This window comes from Pseudomyrmex gracilis, unplaced genomic scaffold (genome assembly GCF_002006095.1).
Source record: "Pseudomyrmex gracilis isolate BER0280 unplaced genomic scaffold, ASM200609v1 scaffold_78, whole genome shotgun sequence".
In the NCBI taxonomy this organism is placed as follows: Eukaryota; Metazoa; Arthropoda; class Insecta; order Hymenoptera; family Formicidae; genus Pseudomyrmex; species Pseudomyrmex gracilis.
Window position 1 is genome coordinate 555,790 of NW_018020662.1, and position 18,238 is coordinate 574,027.

The 18,238-nt window shown below is 40.0% G+C and overlaps 1 protein-coding gene across 1 annotated transcript in view; it reads left to right on the top strand.

Moving 5' to 3' along the window:
* Positions 1 to 18,238, top strand: part of LOC109854999 (head-specific guanylate cyclase) — a 27,659-nt gene that overhangs the window by 3,592 nt on the left and 5,829 nt on the right. The window contains exons 2-4 of the mRNA XM_020428725.1: positions 10,185 to 10,264; positions 10,798 to 10,880; positions 17,431 to 17,776. Coding sequence (XP_020284314.1) covers positions 10,185 to 10,264; positions 10,798 to 10,880; positions 17,431 to 17,776 — 509 coding nt within the window. The remainder of the gene's footprint in view (positions 1 to 10,184; positions 10,265 to 10,797; positions 10,881 to 17,430; positions 17,777 to 18,238) is intronic.

Here is an 18,238-nt window from a genome sequence, read left to right on the forward strand (position 1 = left end):
TTTTTTTTTTTTTTTTCCGCCGACGATCGAGAACAGACGAGAAATTATTTCGAGAAATTACGTTGAGCTCTTATATATTTGTATTGAACATCGAGAAAGTTAAAGCAAACACTCTTTAGCGGCGCGCTCTGTAAACAAAGATAGCTTCTGTTGCGAGTTCCATTAATTAATATTTAATATTGTACAATATATAAATACAATTGAAAATCTTCTCTTCGTTAATTGTGAAATTAATAAAATGGATGTGTCTGACTGTGCGATGTCGCTTTTCTGGGTAAACATTACTGAGATTGGAGGATTCGACGGAGGAAAATTAGTCCTGGGGTTCCATTATTGATTAAACTTTTGCGAAAGTGTTGAAGTAAGACAATAGACGCGAGAGCGGGCGTTTAATTCGCGCCGACCCGTCTTTTGTGTAAGAAACGAACATTTCCAAACGCCGTATGCTAATTGACAGGTGTGCTCCGAAAGACTTTTTCAACACGTCCGAAAGTTCGGCACACACCGCCGAACGACGTGTTCGTCGCAATAATACGTCACTCGCTTTGTCGCAAAGGTTCTTTTTTTTTTTTGTGTGACATTTCAAAAACAACCAAATGTGACTAATTTGAAAAAAAAATATACGTAAATCGCAGTTCTCGAAAACACACGATCGACACGATTTTGCATGTCCTATTTAAAATAATATCGCAAAAATCAATAAGTGTGCAGTTTGTTGAAAATTGAATAAAGAGCTGCGCGTGATTCAATTTTTGTCATGTTTGTGCAAATATTGTCCCAACCATTTTCGCGCAAATGTAAATCGACGTAATGTTTGTTTCCTTTTCCCGTTGACACAATAAGTCTTTAAAACCGTACCGTTTTGTTTCGGTTCTTTTGAAAAGAAGAACCTTCGGATCACAGAGAGAGAGAGAGAGATCGCGCGCACATGTGCACGTTGAGCGAGATAGCGCGGAAACGGCTATTCGGGGCGCAACTTGGGGAGCTAAAAGGGTCAAGAGCAATTAGTCCTGCAGTGCGGAGAACACGAGAGATTGCTTTGCAAGTATATACACAGACGAATATTTCGACGTTCATCGCAAACCGCGCGTCCGATATATAGAGCAAACTGTTTCCCCCGACGCGATGAATAAATGACCGCGTGGGACGGATGTTGCCGAATGGTTAATGCGCCGCGCGGAAAAACGCGCTCTGAAACAGACAAAAATACGAGAGGGAGAGATAGAAGATATCTGTAGGCGAAGGGTCAGGCGTTATTAGTCCCCGGATGGGGAGTGCAGAGATGTTAGTTGAGCGCGCGACATCTTTCTATCGACTTCCGTTTTAATCTTTCCAAATGAAAAGAGAGATCTTTGCCAAGATAAATCCCGGTATAATGAATGTCACTGCGCGCGCGCGCGCGCGCGCACGTCCGCTTGTCTTCGTCGAGAAGAACCGATATTTCACCAATGGGTTTTTACAGGGATTCAGCGCGCGACGCGAAAGTATTAAAAAAAAATAAAAATAACAAAAATAAAATCCATACCGTTCCATTATATCGAGCAGAATTAATACAGTGTACGCAAAAAAACGTGGGGTTTATTGAAGAGAGATATAACACGGGGTCTGCAAAATCTCGAAATTGGATTCTGCAATCACAATGGCCAAAGCGCGCAACGCGGCGGCGGCGGCGGCGGCGGCGACGGAAAGGACGGATTGCGAATTCAGAACGCAATTAATCTAACGAGCTGGGTATCATTCCTCGCTATTATCTCGTGGGTAAAGCTTCTCTGAATTGTTGTTTTTTTTCTTTAGTACTGTGATGGCAGACTAAGAGCGCAAGACAAACGAGAGAGAGATAGAGAGAGAAAGAGTGCGCAACGGCGAAGAAGAGTGGCGCATTGAAAAACACACAACCCGCGCCATTTCTTACTCGCGCTCAAGCATTGAATTTTTTACGAAGGAGTAGTTCCTTTGTGCGTTCGTAAGAGAACGCCGTAAACGAGCATTAAACGGATTATCCTACGTAATCCCGAGAAAACGGGGGGGGGTATTAAACGAGCCATTTCTAACAAGCGGCTTCTCAAATAAACGATATCGTGAGAATCCTCCCGTTCGCAGCTCGCGACAAACTTCGGTGTATCACGTAAACTTATTTATAGTGTCCTATCCAATAATGGTGTAAGGGTCGATCGTCAGCTCGCGGAGGGGTTGTGTGAATGCGTAGGTATCGCGCGGACGCCTTTGCGCGTTTAATCGAGATTTCCGAGATTGATGGACGAAACGAGGGAGATCTCGTCGAAAACGAGATGTATTATTTTGCTTTACCCGCGTGGGATCTCGAAAAATAAATTACGCATTTATCGGCAATGCGCGCGCATTAATTACAATTTAATAAACACGTTATTTGGGGTAATGACGAGTCGAATGGACATATTCGGATTTGATACGAGCCTCGGTTTTATTAAATTTCGCCACGTGTGTGTGCGTGACCCGTTAAGCGCGCTTGAAAACTTGTTTTTAGCGCAATATTTCTACTGTAGAATTGTATCGCTCTCGCCAATCGATGCGTGTTATTAATGTTTCATGCCTTTCTGCGAAACAGCCAAGCGCGTATATCCGAGCGCAAATATTGCGTATAAATTCACAGGATCATGAATGCAGTTGCCACACGAATAATCGGTCGCGGTACATCACGTCACTTGAGAACTTTAAACAGGATCTGAAAATCCGCGCTCTCTCTCTCTTTCTCTGTCTGTCTCGCGCTCACAAAGTTCTGAAATTTGTGATTATCCCCGCGGAACGGGAAATAAAGCAGATGAGAGAGAACTTTTAATTGCAAGCTTGAGGTATTAACCGGTATTAACGGATATTTTACTTAAATGAAGATTACGAGTACGAGGTTTTTTTTTTCTGATCGGTAATTTAAGCCTCGTCAGATTTTAAGCCTCTCAAAAGATTATACGCGGGGATAACGCGGGGCTGAAATACATTATTAATTAAATTAATCCAACGTTACGAAATGGCGCGGCAAATTGTCCGACCGGTGTAATAACATGCATCGAAGCGGTTGCCTATATATATATATATTTTGACGATTTATCTCTTCGCGGAGGAAATATAAAAAAAAAAAAGAAGAGATTCGCCAAATCAACGACGACAGTTTCGTTTCCGAACTGCAACTCGCCGGAACCTAATCGCGCTCGTTGCGATGCAAAATGCGCTCTTTAGAACCGATCGATATATCCGTCGCTGCCTAACCGCCGCACTTCCAACATCGTCGGGGTAATCGTAAGGGTCGTAAATGCAGTTCCGTTGGATACCCGCGTTACAGCCTGCCACGCTACCGCAATGTTATGGAAATGCCGCAATCGACTCGACAGATTTGCATAACACGCGTGTTACCAACTCCTCCCCTCCCTCCCCATCCCTCTTGTTTCATCAAGTGCGCGTTATTTTATTTTATTGTTTTGGTTTTTACGTCAGGCTATTTGTAATAGATGATTCTATTATTCTTTCTATGATTCTCTCATTGCGCGGCGTTCGAATTGCGAACGAATATGCCGATTCCCGAGTGACCGCGCACAGCGGTCCTTCCGAACGAATCCCGGCCGGGATGATAGTTTCGGTCGGACCGTTACAACGAGAAATATACCGGATCGATAAACGGTCGCGGATATTCTTCGCGCATCGAATGGTCTCGAAGAGAGAGCCACAGTACAGGCGGAAGCGTGAGGTTAAATAAAATTTCCGCGACGGCATTCGTCGCGAAAAATTATCGCTCCGGAAAGGCATTCGTGGAAAAAAATTCAATAACCTCCGTTGCGCCTTGCTCTCTCTCGTGAAAACGTTCCCTCTTAAACCGAATTGCGGACTTAAGTGAATTTCTTGTCTTGTTATATATACTTGCCTCGCGTCGCCCGGCGATATATATTTATGTGAAATAAATACGCGATTGTAAGTTCGCGTTCAGGTGAAGAGCGTAAACGCAAACGTTTGTTGCGCGCTCGGTGAGTCTGTGAACAATTTATATGCCGGATTCTCGTGTTTATCTCCATTGGAACATAAATACGAAAGCTATACGCTACGGGGGGGAAGAGATACAACTTTTATCAAACCGACGGTTTTGCAATGCGCGCCGCGTACCATGGAAATCCCGGCAGACTAACGGTATACCGATCGCATCATTTTTGCGAACCGAATTTGCAGCGCAATTCTGTTTGTTAGCACTTTGTAGCGGGGAAATAGCGCGTAAAAAAGCTATACATCGGAGATATATATGTATATGTGTATATATGTATATACGTAGAGTAGTATTTGTGCGAAGTAAATACACTCGTAAAACACACTTTTTTTTTTGTGCGACAACCACTTACACATTTTGAAAGAGAGAAGAGACAATTTTTCTTTTTCCCGAAATGCCGTGCACGCGGAAACTCTTCTTCTATTTGCCGCGCCAGATAAAATTACTTTATATCTGATGTTTTTTTTTTTTTTTTTTTTTTTCGTCTTATATTTGCACACTTATTAACTCCGCGTGTTGCTCATCGCAATCTCATTACAAACCCAGAAGCTCATTGTATAAATATTACTATTTTTCGCTCAGCGTTGCGCGAGCACAAAAGAAAGTGGAGATGTCGCAGTTTCATAACTCCGGAAAGTTGTATATGATATTCCGTTTGACGCGCGAGGAAAATACGTGCCAAGAAGCAACAGAAATACCATAACGGTCTTGTAACGTCTCTCCTAAAGTTAAACGGGATTCGCGGATGAGATAGCGAAGCAACAAAATAATATACTCGGGTGTTTACTATTTCGACAAAATTATGATTGCACGTATACGCGAAGTGCAAAGTTCTCAGTTTGCTTAATTTCTTATTTCATAATTTTTTCCATTTTTTTCAACATTTTTTTATCGACTTAATATATTTCTCGATAAGTATATCCGATATTATGTTTTTTAAATAAAATTTTTGAGATTGTTCGAAGAACATACCGATATATTCATGATCTCACAAACATTCTCGTCTCGTCCGCGGGGTATCTTCTTTAAGTACAGACTTTCGAGATATGCGGATGTTTGACCTCTGATCTATATGAAAGAATTTCTCTATTGAGAAAAATAAAGCACTAAAAATATCACGAGGCGGTCGAGTGTAAAAAAAAAAAAAAAACACGCGAGCTTCGGAAAAGAAACTGTGGGCAGACGTTCAGTGTATCTTAGTTAAACACATGGCATTTATTTTGATCAAGCTGCTAGCTCTTCATTAGAGAAACGTTCTACGTTTCCTAGGTCAGAAACGTGCACAAGATTAATCCTTTTTTCTTGCTTTTTGTTTTTTTTTCGTTTTCTTCGAGTGTTTCGTCCCTTTGCCCGCTTTGTAGTACAAACTCGAGTGTGCTTTGTGAGAAGCTGGGGGGGAGATAAGTTTCAAGGCACACAAGAGAAAGACAACGCTTCGCCAGACAAGAGGGAAGATCTTTAATGATATAACACAAATATATGTAACAAAGTATTCTGCGAAAGTATCTATTTCTAGCAGATAAAGAAAGAAAAGAATTCACACACCCCACGAGTGCAACTGCGTAACCGAGCATTTCGTTTAAAACGTGTTTGTTCCAGAGGAAATGCCAAACAACGTACAACGAAACGCGCAACAAAAAAATTGCAATTATCAATTTTTTGGAATACACAAATTGGACTTGGCTGGATAGGAAAATACAATACTCGAGAGGGTATTCGAGCAATTTGAAACGGCACGTACGTTCTATTGCGCCGCAGTGAAAGTAATTAAACAACGAGAAGGTTTCGTCCCTATTACATGGCTTAACGTTTCGCAGATTACACTGTGGGACACAATATGGTGAATTGTTCCTCGCTCGCTTGGTCGTGTATCGTGCTTTCAGCCGTGTGTAATCCCTCGTCGCGTAAATATACGCAAGGACGCGAATGGAAACGGTGCAAAAAAAAAAAAAAACGATTTTGCGTCGCGGGGTTTGTCGTCGCGAGGAAAGCGCCCTGTGTGACACTCGTGACTAATCATTGTTACCGTGAATGACACACGGTCCAGAGGCGAGCTTTATGGTGACGGGTGTAAAGGCGGATTGACACAAGGGTTCCATTTCATCCGACAAATTGGACGGAATTGGACGCGATCGAAACTTCGTTACTTAAAGTTAAATTGACGAAAATCAAGTTTTCCGATCCTACTTGCGGGACTACTATCGCGCCGAATGCGAGTCGCGACGAAAAGCTATGCACGCGATCAAAATGGTCGCGACTCAACTTTGATGGATTTCGCACGGAATTGGCCGTAATGCATCACGAAGTGTGGAATTTGCACAATTTCTCATCGCTGCATTGCCGACAAATCGCGTTGGCGAGCAAAAAAATTGCATCGTATAAATTACGATGGAATATATGTGTGTGTGTTTCATGTGTGTACATATACATATATATATATATATATATATATATATGTATAAGTGCGCAGGAAGCATAATTATTAAAATCTCATATTTTCTAAAGTAAAGAAGCGCACAAAATGCAATCTTCAATCTTTTCATAAAACTACGGATATTACGATGTGTTTTTTTTTTTAAGGCAATAAAGTCGTGTTTTATAAAAGATTACGCATTTAATTCAAGCGCCAACTTTTTTTTTCGCGGATTTGACGCGATTTTGTTATAGCACAGAACGTGGGCGGACGTACGACGCGCGTCTCTTCATCTCCGCGCGTCACAGTAATTTGCTATATCCATCATTTATTTCCTTTTTCCTTCGCGCGCGACAAAGCTTTATGAATATTCGCACTGTGCGAAAGTGCTCGATAAAATAGAAATATCGGCTATATTAAGGCCATCGGAGCACGTCGTCGTCACGGCAATCGCGGACTACTTAAAAAAAAAAAAAAAAAAAAAAAAAACGCAAAAATAAAAATGAATTTGCCGGCGTATTATGACATCTGAGTGCCACTCGAAACAGTTCGCGGCGCTCTTTGATTTCTCGAAGCGGGCGTGGAGTAATGAGCCGTCCCCGACTTTCAATGCAATGAAAATATTAGTTCTGACGGTTTCCCTCGAGGATCTCATCTAACCGCTGTGTAATTAAAAGATAAGATTTTTACTTGACGGTATATCATCCGCTTAAATGTTCGATGTGCATTTCAATTGTCCGTCGAGTTTACACATAGTGTAATAAATACAAATAAAAGTATAAATACGAATAAAGTACAATAATAAAAATATAAATTTATATTGGTGCAATTAAATTTTCGTTAAAATAACAAAAACAAATGTTAAAAGAGACGAGACGATTCACTCTCAGTATTAATAAACCGACATAATATCTTCCTCTATATGACCCTATAAATCGAGAAACATATTATCTCACATAAATGTGTCTTCCTACAAGCAGTAGAATGACCTTCCGCTGCCAATCTAGAGCGACCTCCTATCGATTTTGGCTCCAATCGAAATGTGACTGCTCAAACGTTGGTCAAACATTCTCCACACTGCCAAATTTCCCTTATTTTTCTCCTTCACATGAATAAAAAAAAAAAAGATACATGTTCGCGAAATGCTTTCGTCGGTTTCTGTTTATCTAGACAATTTATCTAGACAAAAAAAAAAAAACAATTTTGACGGCCTCACTTTTCACTTCACACGCTCCATTAAATAAATAAATTGTTCTATAGTTAGAACAATCTTTAAACGAATTAAAATATCCATTATATTACTTTGTTCTCTTTGACATCGCCGACTGATATTCAGCGAAATTTCTATTTTCTATCACTATCGCGCGCGCACCCCGCGCAAACGACATCATCTCACGCACGAGAAAGTTAGAAAGCAATTTAACTACTTACGCACTCTCGACGCAAATTAAACCGCTTTTCCCATTTTCCTCCGTTTTGTGTGCACACATAATTTCATGAATAACAGTTAGCGTGTATTATGTTATCGTTAGACGAGTTGAAAATTAAGATGTGTAGCGAATTCAATGTGACCGGTGAAACAATGCGCGCTCAGAATTGACGGCGCGACAAGCTCACAACGCGCTTGTAGCTATCTCGCTTATATATATGCGCTAACAATAATCTTAATCCACAACGTGAAATTGTTCTTTGTGAGAGAACTGCACATTTAATTCGCAGCAATATGATTCTCTCATAACGCGCGCGACAAGATACGTTAACGCGCGAACGAGAGATTAACTTGTTATCCCGATTCTCCGCAGATCATCTCTCTGATCCAGTTTCCAACATGCGAGAAGAGGGGAGAGAAGGGATGGATTATAAGCAATTATTAGTAAATGTTGGCACAGATAATTCTCTACAATCCCTGAGCTAACCATCATTTGGAACACTATAATCTAATTTTCTTGATAGATCGTATTAAAACTTCGGATGCGATTATGATCTCCAACTAAGCAATTTGCGACGTCGACGCGACGTTGCTCTCTCTCTCTCTCTCGTCAGTTTAAACTTATATACATACATAAACACATATACATAAACATTGCGCATTATCCAGAGAACAGACGTTTTTGAACGAAGCAAATTATCGAATTTACACAACACATTGTTGTACAAATTATTGAACATACCGGGCGCAAATAAATACAGACGTGTATAAATCAAAATATTAGTAATTCCTGTGTTAAATTAGCACTTATAAGTATAATTTCACATTGATGCGTTTTACTTGCGAGTTAGTAATTATTTCGATTGTCACTTCTCACGATGCAGCGCAACAAACGAATATCACACGTGTCAGTTGTAATGAATTATGTTATTTATTGGATATGAAGTTTGAGAAATTGTACCTATCAAATATATATGCGCGATGTATACATATATGTGTATAAATGGGACGTACATTTGTTTTTTTCAATGAAAACAGTATCAGATTTTGTGGGAAATGGTGCAGATATGCGACGATTCAAAGTACATTTGACTGGTTTCAAAACAACATTACTTTCAGCAATTTCAAATCCAAACTTTATTCAATGTATAAGAATGTTGTGTTTTCATCAATAGTCCATATTCAAGCATAACTTTACCTCGAATATATTGGAAACATTAATATTCCGTTTTTTCCCCGTCTTTTTTTTTTTCAACGCGATTTATTTCTTCGCTGTATAAACATTACAAAATACGTAATAAATCATGAAAGACAAAAACATGAAAATAATGAAATTGAAACGGTATTAGCAAGAAAGCCACCCTAGCCGTTTGCAATTTTTCTCATTACTCGGCAGGCGCATAATACTCGCGCGCACATGTAAGTCAGTTTTAATTAACACAATGATTTATTATGATAGCAATTGTATAATAAGTTGTGAATCCGCGCAAGTCGGAGAGTAATTTCGTCTGCAACACCGTTAAGGTCTTAAATAAATGTCCCGTATGAGTGTTCCAAGCGTTGTTCTCTTGAGAAGAATTGCCCATACAAGCGTGCTGAATGGTGCCATAATTCTCGTAAAATGCGGGCCGTAATTTACGACGAAAATCTAAGCGCCGCGCAATAACTATCGGCTTATTGCCACATGATTATACCAAATCGTACGCGCACTGTTGTACACGTCGCTGCGCCGGATTCCGCGTAATTTGTGTTTCCGCCACATTAATAACGCGCGATTTATACACACCGATACGTATCAATCTTGCGAAACACGTTTATAAAAATTACGTACGTCCTCTTCCGGCGAAGTAGTTCCACAAAGATATCGAAATTGCCTCGATACACGAGTGTTGAATTATGTATGAGATATATTTTGTAGCGCGCGCATGCACTTTTAAATAGAACACGTCACATGTTAGCTTAAATTCGATTAATATTTTACAAGCGGATATAGGAGAAAGATTAATGTTGTTTACATAGTTTCTTTTATTTATAAAAGCTAAAATTGTTGAAACTGTTATTTTTTTTATATAAGATTTTGATATTTTTCTCTCGTGTGTTTGCTTGAAATTTAATATATTTTAATATATGGAAATGCTTTATAAACGCGCGTATCAATGCGTTTTAAATATTTCTTTCATTTCTCTACGTCAGAGAGAATTTCAGTTAAAATATAATAACATGGAATAGCCACGTTGATAAAACGAAAAGCACTTCAATTGCTTACGCATCAATAAATTTCACAATTTCACATGAGAATTTCTTTAATTTTCATGACCATTTCCATTGTCTTATTGTAGAATCAAGCGGTGGCAGTGGCGCTAGAACTTCTATTAAATAAACGCGAAGTACCTCTTCCAACGTCAACCACGTCGTCTTTGTGAGTATATTCACTAAAAACGTTTCTTTTAGTAAAGCGAATTGTATTCATGTAATTTAGTGGAAAGTACAAAATAGATAAATAAGTACCGTAATAATCATTTTGAAATGTTGTAACTTAACTTTCGTACTGCTAAAAGTTGCTAAGGAGCCACTTATAAATTCGTGAACTTTTTGTGGACGCATTAACAAGTCGAGTCTTTTGCGTCATATTTTAATCGCAAAAAAGCTTAAATATTGCGCAATATATTTTTTTGAGATTGTACACTCTTCAAAATTCGTTAAATAGATTAAATGTTTGAATAAATTTAAGTAAGAGAAGTTGCAATAATTAAGGCAAGCGTAAAACAAAATTTTTCAGAAAATACGTTACAAAAAGCGTGGAAATTAAAAACTTTAAAAATGTAACATAATTTTAAAATATTTACCGATAATTACAAAGTGACACTTCTTTTTTGCAAAATTTTACTCTTAAAATTATAATTAAACTGATGTGCGATTTTCTGGTAATATCGTGCTATTTTAACATTTCAGAGAAAAACTTCAAGTGAACGTCGACGAGGAGGAGAATTACAATTTCCTGGAAGATATTTACGAGACATTAAATTACGATTGTGGTAAGATAACATATATGACTGCAATCGAATTAAACAAATATAGAGAATTGAATATAACTGTCCGTAAAACTTCATTACGTGTATAAAAAGAGAAGCGACTTGGTGCGGTATTGTTATTTAAAGAACAAAGGTGACTTTTTTTTTCGTAGAAAACGTGCTATTTTTATTTACCGCGCGACGCAATTGTTGTGGTTACTTTAAAACGAAAAAACCAGAAGAAACATTTTCTGACACAGAATTTCTCTTGTTCAGTTTATTACGTAGTGTGCACGGAACACACAGCGCGCACTATCGGCTATACAAAAGCATGTGAGCTTTGCACCAATAAAAAAAAAAAAAAAAGAGAGCAGATACAGAAGTAAAGAGAAAAAGCACAAAACTCACCATAAAATAAGTTCGATGTGGTCACGTGTTAGAACGGTTACCAATAAGCTCAAAAGTACATGTTGCGGTAATCCCGCGAGCACATCATAGCCCCGTACATCACTGTCGCAAAGATGATTGATGTGTGTATCGATTTCAAATAAGACCGTCTAACGTTTAACATCGGTGCTCTCTCGACCGACGTTAAGACGATTATCATAAATTGTCTTTAATAGCCAAATTACAAAGAGAATTATCGCGTCGACACGCGTGGTCTGCTCCGAAAGCTCAAGACTACCAATACCGGAATTATACACGTTAACACTTGCTACGAACCAAAAGCACGTGGTATTTTTAATTTGTCATTAGAACTTATTAATATTTTACGCTTCGAGATACGTATTTTAATATTTACGTATTGGCAAACATGTTTTTTCAAATATAATTTATTATAAGTTATATAATTATGCTACACGTAAGCGATGTAAAAAGTATAGAAATTGCACAAACTTTGATTTAGTAGGCTGCAGAATGTTATGGTTGTTTTATACGGGTTTGGTTGTGTTAAGTGTTTTTTTTTTTTTTTTTTTTTTTCTGATTACACGCTGTTTTGCAGCAAGTAATAAATTCGGAACGTCCATGTTTTGCTGCGCTACAAACGTCACCTTTATGCGATTTTTGCATTTTTTTCGCACCATTGTCTGGTTTGGTTCTGCCGGGCAACTGATAACGCGAGAGAATCCGTTAATACAGGCTTGACCGAGTTTCTAATTGAATGAGTACACGGAAAAACCGGCGCAAAAATCAATCGATATTTAGCACGTCTCGTAAATGAAATATATCTAGCAACTAAGACTCACAGAACACAATGTAATCCATCAATTTACCAATTGCCATATATATATATATATCGGTGACTTTTTTCCTCCGACCTACGCTCCGAACTCGCACCGAAAAAAAAATTAATGGCTTCTCTCCGGGAATAGGGAAGAGAACAAACTCAGAGAAGCATCACGAGAATTAATAACATTATCATTACAAATGATCGACGCGAACATTGTGCAAACATCTGACGTAGCCCTTTAATGTACATATGTATTTGCGATAAAAGTTAAAACGCGGAGGCTGTGAACGTTGTTATCTCAACAAATAAAGCTCGGACCCGAGGCGCGCGCGCGCGCGCGCGACAGTCCTTCGTATTCAAATTATTCCAGCTTTGCTAAATGTATTCGTCCCGGATCCTCCTCGTTTATACGCGTTCCAGTTTTCCCGGCAGCTGCATAGAGCGACGCAATCTGGCGTTGTGCGATAGTGTTTTAATTTTGTCCTGGATTTTTAATTTCTCTGCCTCACATACGTATATAAATTTTGCTTCGTATAATTTTTTGACTTGAATTCAAAATGTAACCACGAAGAAGAGAGATAATTATTTCACAGAGAAACGAGATGCCCTAATATTAGCTCTAACGATAACGCTTACGCTGACGTTTTCTCCCTTGATAAAGCGTATATAATGACACGTATAATACGAAGGCAATGTGGCGCGTGTAAAGAAGAAGATTAATTAATTAATTGCTTAATTTTTTGCGTAGATAACGCGAATATACGTATACTAATAAAACGCATATTTTTGTGATTTCTCAAATTTGTTGTTTTTATTATCTACTCTTCGTTATTCGATAGTTTGATCAAACTCGATAATATAAACCCGCGCGTATCGAAATTTCTGAGACAGTATGTGCTGCCAGAGACCGGAAACTATTAAGCGACGAAATACCTTTATCGATACTTCGATCGCACAATTTGATACGATTTTAACGAGGATGCAAAGCAGAGAGAGATAGAAAGAGAGAGAGAGAGAGAGAGACAGAGATCTGCACAAGGCGGCCATGTGTGAAGGTTTCCTGGTATTAACGCGCGCGAAGGAACCTCCGGATAGGGTAATATGTACTCCGAAAGATTAATGAACTAGATGAGCCGGGTCTCGGGAAAATCATGTTTGCGACGCTATACATCGCTTTGCCGCCGCTATGTACGACGGATCGTATCTTCCGCACGCAAGCAGCTCCCTTATATTGATTTAACTCCACATGCGATAACACGAAACGAGAGAGACATTTTCTTCCCGTCCGGGGAACGTCTTTCTCAAGCTGAGCTCTCAGAAGAAGAAATGACGTCGGTTCTCTTGGGAATTTGTCATGCAGTTACGTGTCTCTATGGTCCTTTAAAGATAATCGCGTATTATAAATGATCTGTAGAACCCGGCGAATTTTCAAACCGACAAGCTCCCGCATAAAAAGTCGAAGCGGGGAACGGATGACGCCGCGCCAGTCGTAACTGAATATTTCATCGGTAGTGGATATAGAAAAGCCGCGGAAAGGAGAAACGAAAAATATATTCCGCGTCCAGTAACTCGATTCTCGCATCGTAAAAGTTCTTTCGATGATGCTTAGTTCCGACTTCGAACAATATAACAGTATTGTGCAATTCCCCCATTGTGTATTTCATTACAATACAATTTTTATTCTCACAGAATTTAAAATTCCGTTCCGACATCGCGGATCGACTCTTTCGCCGCTTTCTATTTTCTTTTGTTATATCAACGAAATTTGATTAATTTTGTTGCAATAATATTGGCTTTTCTAAACCGCGTAGCGCGCGCGCGCGCGCGCGAGTATTTAATTATAAACTTTGTTAATAAATTGTTCTCAGATCTCTTAGATTAGATAACGTTCTTGTTACAAAATTTTTCTCCTAACGTATTTAATAACGCAAATTAATTTTCAAAATAGCGCGTAAATAACGGATGAGCACGGTACCTCTGGCTCAAGTTACCGCAAGTTACTCGCGAATTACGTTCAAGTTGTTTGAGTAATCTAAAATAAAAGAAGAAGAGGGCAACATGGGCGCGCGAGTGAAAGAAAGCGTATTTCATTACAGAAACAAGAACAAACTATAAATATTATATTCTCGAAAAAGAAGTTATTAAAATCTCGTGGAAAAAACTCGATTACAGCTGTCGCTCGAGATATATATCTACTTGCGCGTCTGAACATTTTTTTAAATCTCTTTCTCTCTTTCTCTCGTATAATTACAGACTCGGTTTTAAAGAGTTGACAACAACAACAACAACAACAACAACAACAACACATCGCCGGCTTAAATTTAAAAACTTCGCATAATTGGCAGTCGTGGATTCTCGATGGATAACCGAGGGAGAACAAGAGTAATCGAGACTGCCTGTTTGACAGCGATGTTGACTGTCAGATGGTTTTGCGCGATCCTTCATCTTCGAGCGCATGTTAACCCAATTTGCACTCGGCCGTTCGAGTACTGTAGTTACACTGGAGTATGCTTCAGAAACGTCCCATTAATCATCGCGGACAATCGATATGTGCGAGTGCATCGCAATGTGTGTATTCGGATCTGACTTCCTGATCGGAACTTATGAATGAGGCTCGGTCGAACGTAGAAAACAAACGGAGACAACAGTTCGTCGTTCGCGTGTAAATGCCAAACCCTTTGTGACTAATGGCCTCGAAACGTATACGCGGACGGAATTTAGCGCTCGTAACTTAAGAAATATGCCTCCCTAACGTAATAAAAGCTCGAGTGCGATAGTTACGTAACCGCGTTGGGGCAAAATGCTGCGCGCTCCCTTGTGCGAGCACCACCCATAAGCAATTATGTGAAACGCCTGTTTATCCGCCATAAAACATGTAATGCACCGTGGTTTTTTCTGTTAAATATATCGCCAACTTATCTCCTGCGTCAAGACGCGCGCTCCTTTGACGACGACGACGACGACGACGACGACGCGACGACAACGACAACGACAACGACGACGGGTGGCGTACACGTACATATTCTCGGTCGAAGTGATCTCTCTTGTACCCAAGCATGTAATTCTGGAAAAAAAAGGACAAGGGTGATGTTGTTGTATAGCGCGTGTACTTTCAAGTTCAAACAAAATCGCGCGCGGTCTCGTTTTTTTTTTTTTTTTTTTCTAGAATATAAAGGCGCGCACCGTGAAGAAATTACCATCCTGGTGGAATCTCTCTTGCCTCCCTTTTGCCTCCGCTCTTTTCTTCATCCCGTGTTATAGCAATTACCTTGCTCCGGCTCTTGAATATCGAAGTTCACTGCTAAAAGCGCAGGCCGCGCTTCTTAATGCAATTTATGCGATTCAGCGCATACAAACGGGGGAACATAACGCACATAACGTATAGGGGATATTTTAATCGCGTTTAATAAATTATGTGATTAATAAAAACAATAATTAAGATTAATAAAGATAACAATAATAATAAATAATATATCTATTTACTCGTTACAATTGTTTGCGTCGCTTGAAAATCGCTAGACGGTTAAATATCCGCGCGCGCGCGCGCGCAGTCGATTAGCTACGTCGAGCAATATATATATATATATCTATATAAACGCTGCGCGTACGTAACGGTATATGATAAACTGCATTTATCGCCCGCTGACAAATACGCACCGTCGTCGTTTATCAAGCGACAGGAAAACACGTATTTTTGCTCACTAGAACTCATCGACGAGACAAATCGCGAGCATAAGCCACCCATTACTCTCTCCCCTTACTGTGTTCCTTCTTCCATCTCACCTATCCCCGGTATGAGTCGCAATTCCTTTTCATCCTTCCGCTCGTATAACGCGCGATCACTTCGCATTTCGTATACACGACAGGAAGTGGTTGTGTTGCTGTGGTTACCGGGAGCGCACAGAAGAGAGACTTCTCGTATATATATACCCGGCGTAATGCAATCTTGAGAGAAACTCCGTAAGAGAGTCCCGCTTGTCAACGAAGATATATATACAAGACACCTAGGCCATTTGCAAGATTGACTCTAGCGAAAAGCTCTACGCACGTCGGTTGTACTCCGTGTCATATCGAACAACGAATCCGTTTATCGGTAGGGTTTACAATATCGTGAAAATATATAAAAGCCCGAATATTCGACATATTCATATGGGAATAATGCGCGCACACACACACACACGCACATACACAGCGTCGTACCGACGCGTGCTCAACGTATTTTCGCTCGCGTATATCTCGCCGCGCGTGACCCAGAAACTACCGACCGAAAATTTCTTTTCCCCCGTTCTTCCCTCGGATAATCGTGGCGTAAATATCAAGCGCATAAATCAGAGATAACATTTCCATTTCCGGGCGGTATTTATCTTATATCTCTCGTGGATCGCGAGCAAAATATTTACAACGTCTCTCTGCATCGCGTGACGTTGAGCATCTATCGGATGGCATAATACGCGTAATGCATGTCTGGCAGGTTGACACACACACACACACACACACACACGCGCACACACATACATATGTATACATACACAAACGGAACGACACGAGATTTTGTCCGTCGAGAAATCCCGTTCTGATTAAACGAACTGGTTGTGTAAAAAATCTATCAATTTAATCTACTCAGAATCCGCACTGCGCAAAAGTATATTACGATGAACGCGGAAACCACATTACGTTAAAATAATTTTCCGATTTACGATTGGCCGGGACATATCGTGTTGCGCGATGATCGCACCGACCGCTATTATAATTATCGTATTTTCGCGGTGACAATCGACGTAAAATAATATAACAGGAACGCGCCTGAACGGGTGTCGCCGCATCTATTTCCGGATTTGCAAGGGATCCCGACCGCAGCGAGCTTAACAGCCGAGCAGCTGAACTCGCCATGCATTATCGATCCCGCGAGAGAGATTCGCTCGCGGTTCTCTATTGCGCCGATTTAGTATTCGATATCACGTTAAGCGTTTCATATTTTCAATAAAAGTTCACAAGGGATATAAAGCTTCATCCCTAGTAAGTTGCAAAAGAGTAAAGAAAACTCATCCGAGATATCTGTTATCACTTGTGAAGAGTGTTCGACGCGAAAAAAGTTTTCTTTTTCAGCGCATAGAAAGAGATTATTTCTAGTAAATCAATTATCTCCTCTTCTGGGAAGATTGTTGTTTTTTTTTTTTTTCAAACACCATGTCGTCGTACACGACGTGTATAAACACGTACTCGTCTTTGTTATTTGCAAAATTGCCCGAATATCGTCGAGAGAGAGAAATAAACTTCGGGTTCTCTTGAGAGACCCGAAGAAAATCCTCAAGACGAATTAATGTTTGCGAAACTCTTTTACAGACGTCGACGTTAACGCGTTCTTTGATCATCTCGGCCAAGAGTTGATCACGACAACTTGCGTGGGTCTCTTAGAACGGGCCTTTCGTTGCCTTGGGAACGATCTGACCGCCTTTCTGACCACACTCGACGGCGTAAACGATGTTGTCCAGCATCAATCGGGGTCGGACACCGAGGCAGAATTCGTGTGTATCGCCACGCCGGAAGCGCTGGAGCTACACTTCACCACCGACCATCCCTCCATAGCCTATCTCTTGGTCGGCAGTTTGAAGGGAATCGCCAGGAAGTTCTATAACGACAAAGCTGATGTGTACATACTGCCGGATCCCTATAATACGAAATTTTTTAGGTAAATCCTTTTATGAACTCTTTCTTGCTTTTTCGTTTTTATCGCGTTTGACAATTCCCGTTTCTTTCTTTCAAGCGAGATTTTCGTTTTCATCGATGTCACTGATTTCCAATTGTCCGCAGATTTTAATTTCCGTCTCTTTGTTGTGCCGCGTTTTTCCGAAGCTGGCGCAAAGAATGACGTTGAAGAGAGAACGAAGAGAGAAAAATTTTCTAGATCGGCTATCTCCAAACGCCGTAGTAGAAAACACGTAAATTGTTATCAAACGTCACACGCGAGCGAATTTACCATGGCGACGAGAGAGTAGAGAGGTTTCGCGCTGCCTCACTTTGAAGCGACACGATTTTGATTCGACGACGACGGCTGTTCGGCAAATCGGCGAAAAAAAAAAAAAAAAAAAAAAAAAAAACACCACGAGGTTGAATAGCTCGATCTAAACATTTTTTTTTTTTGACAAATACA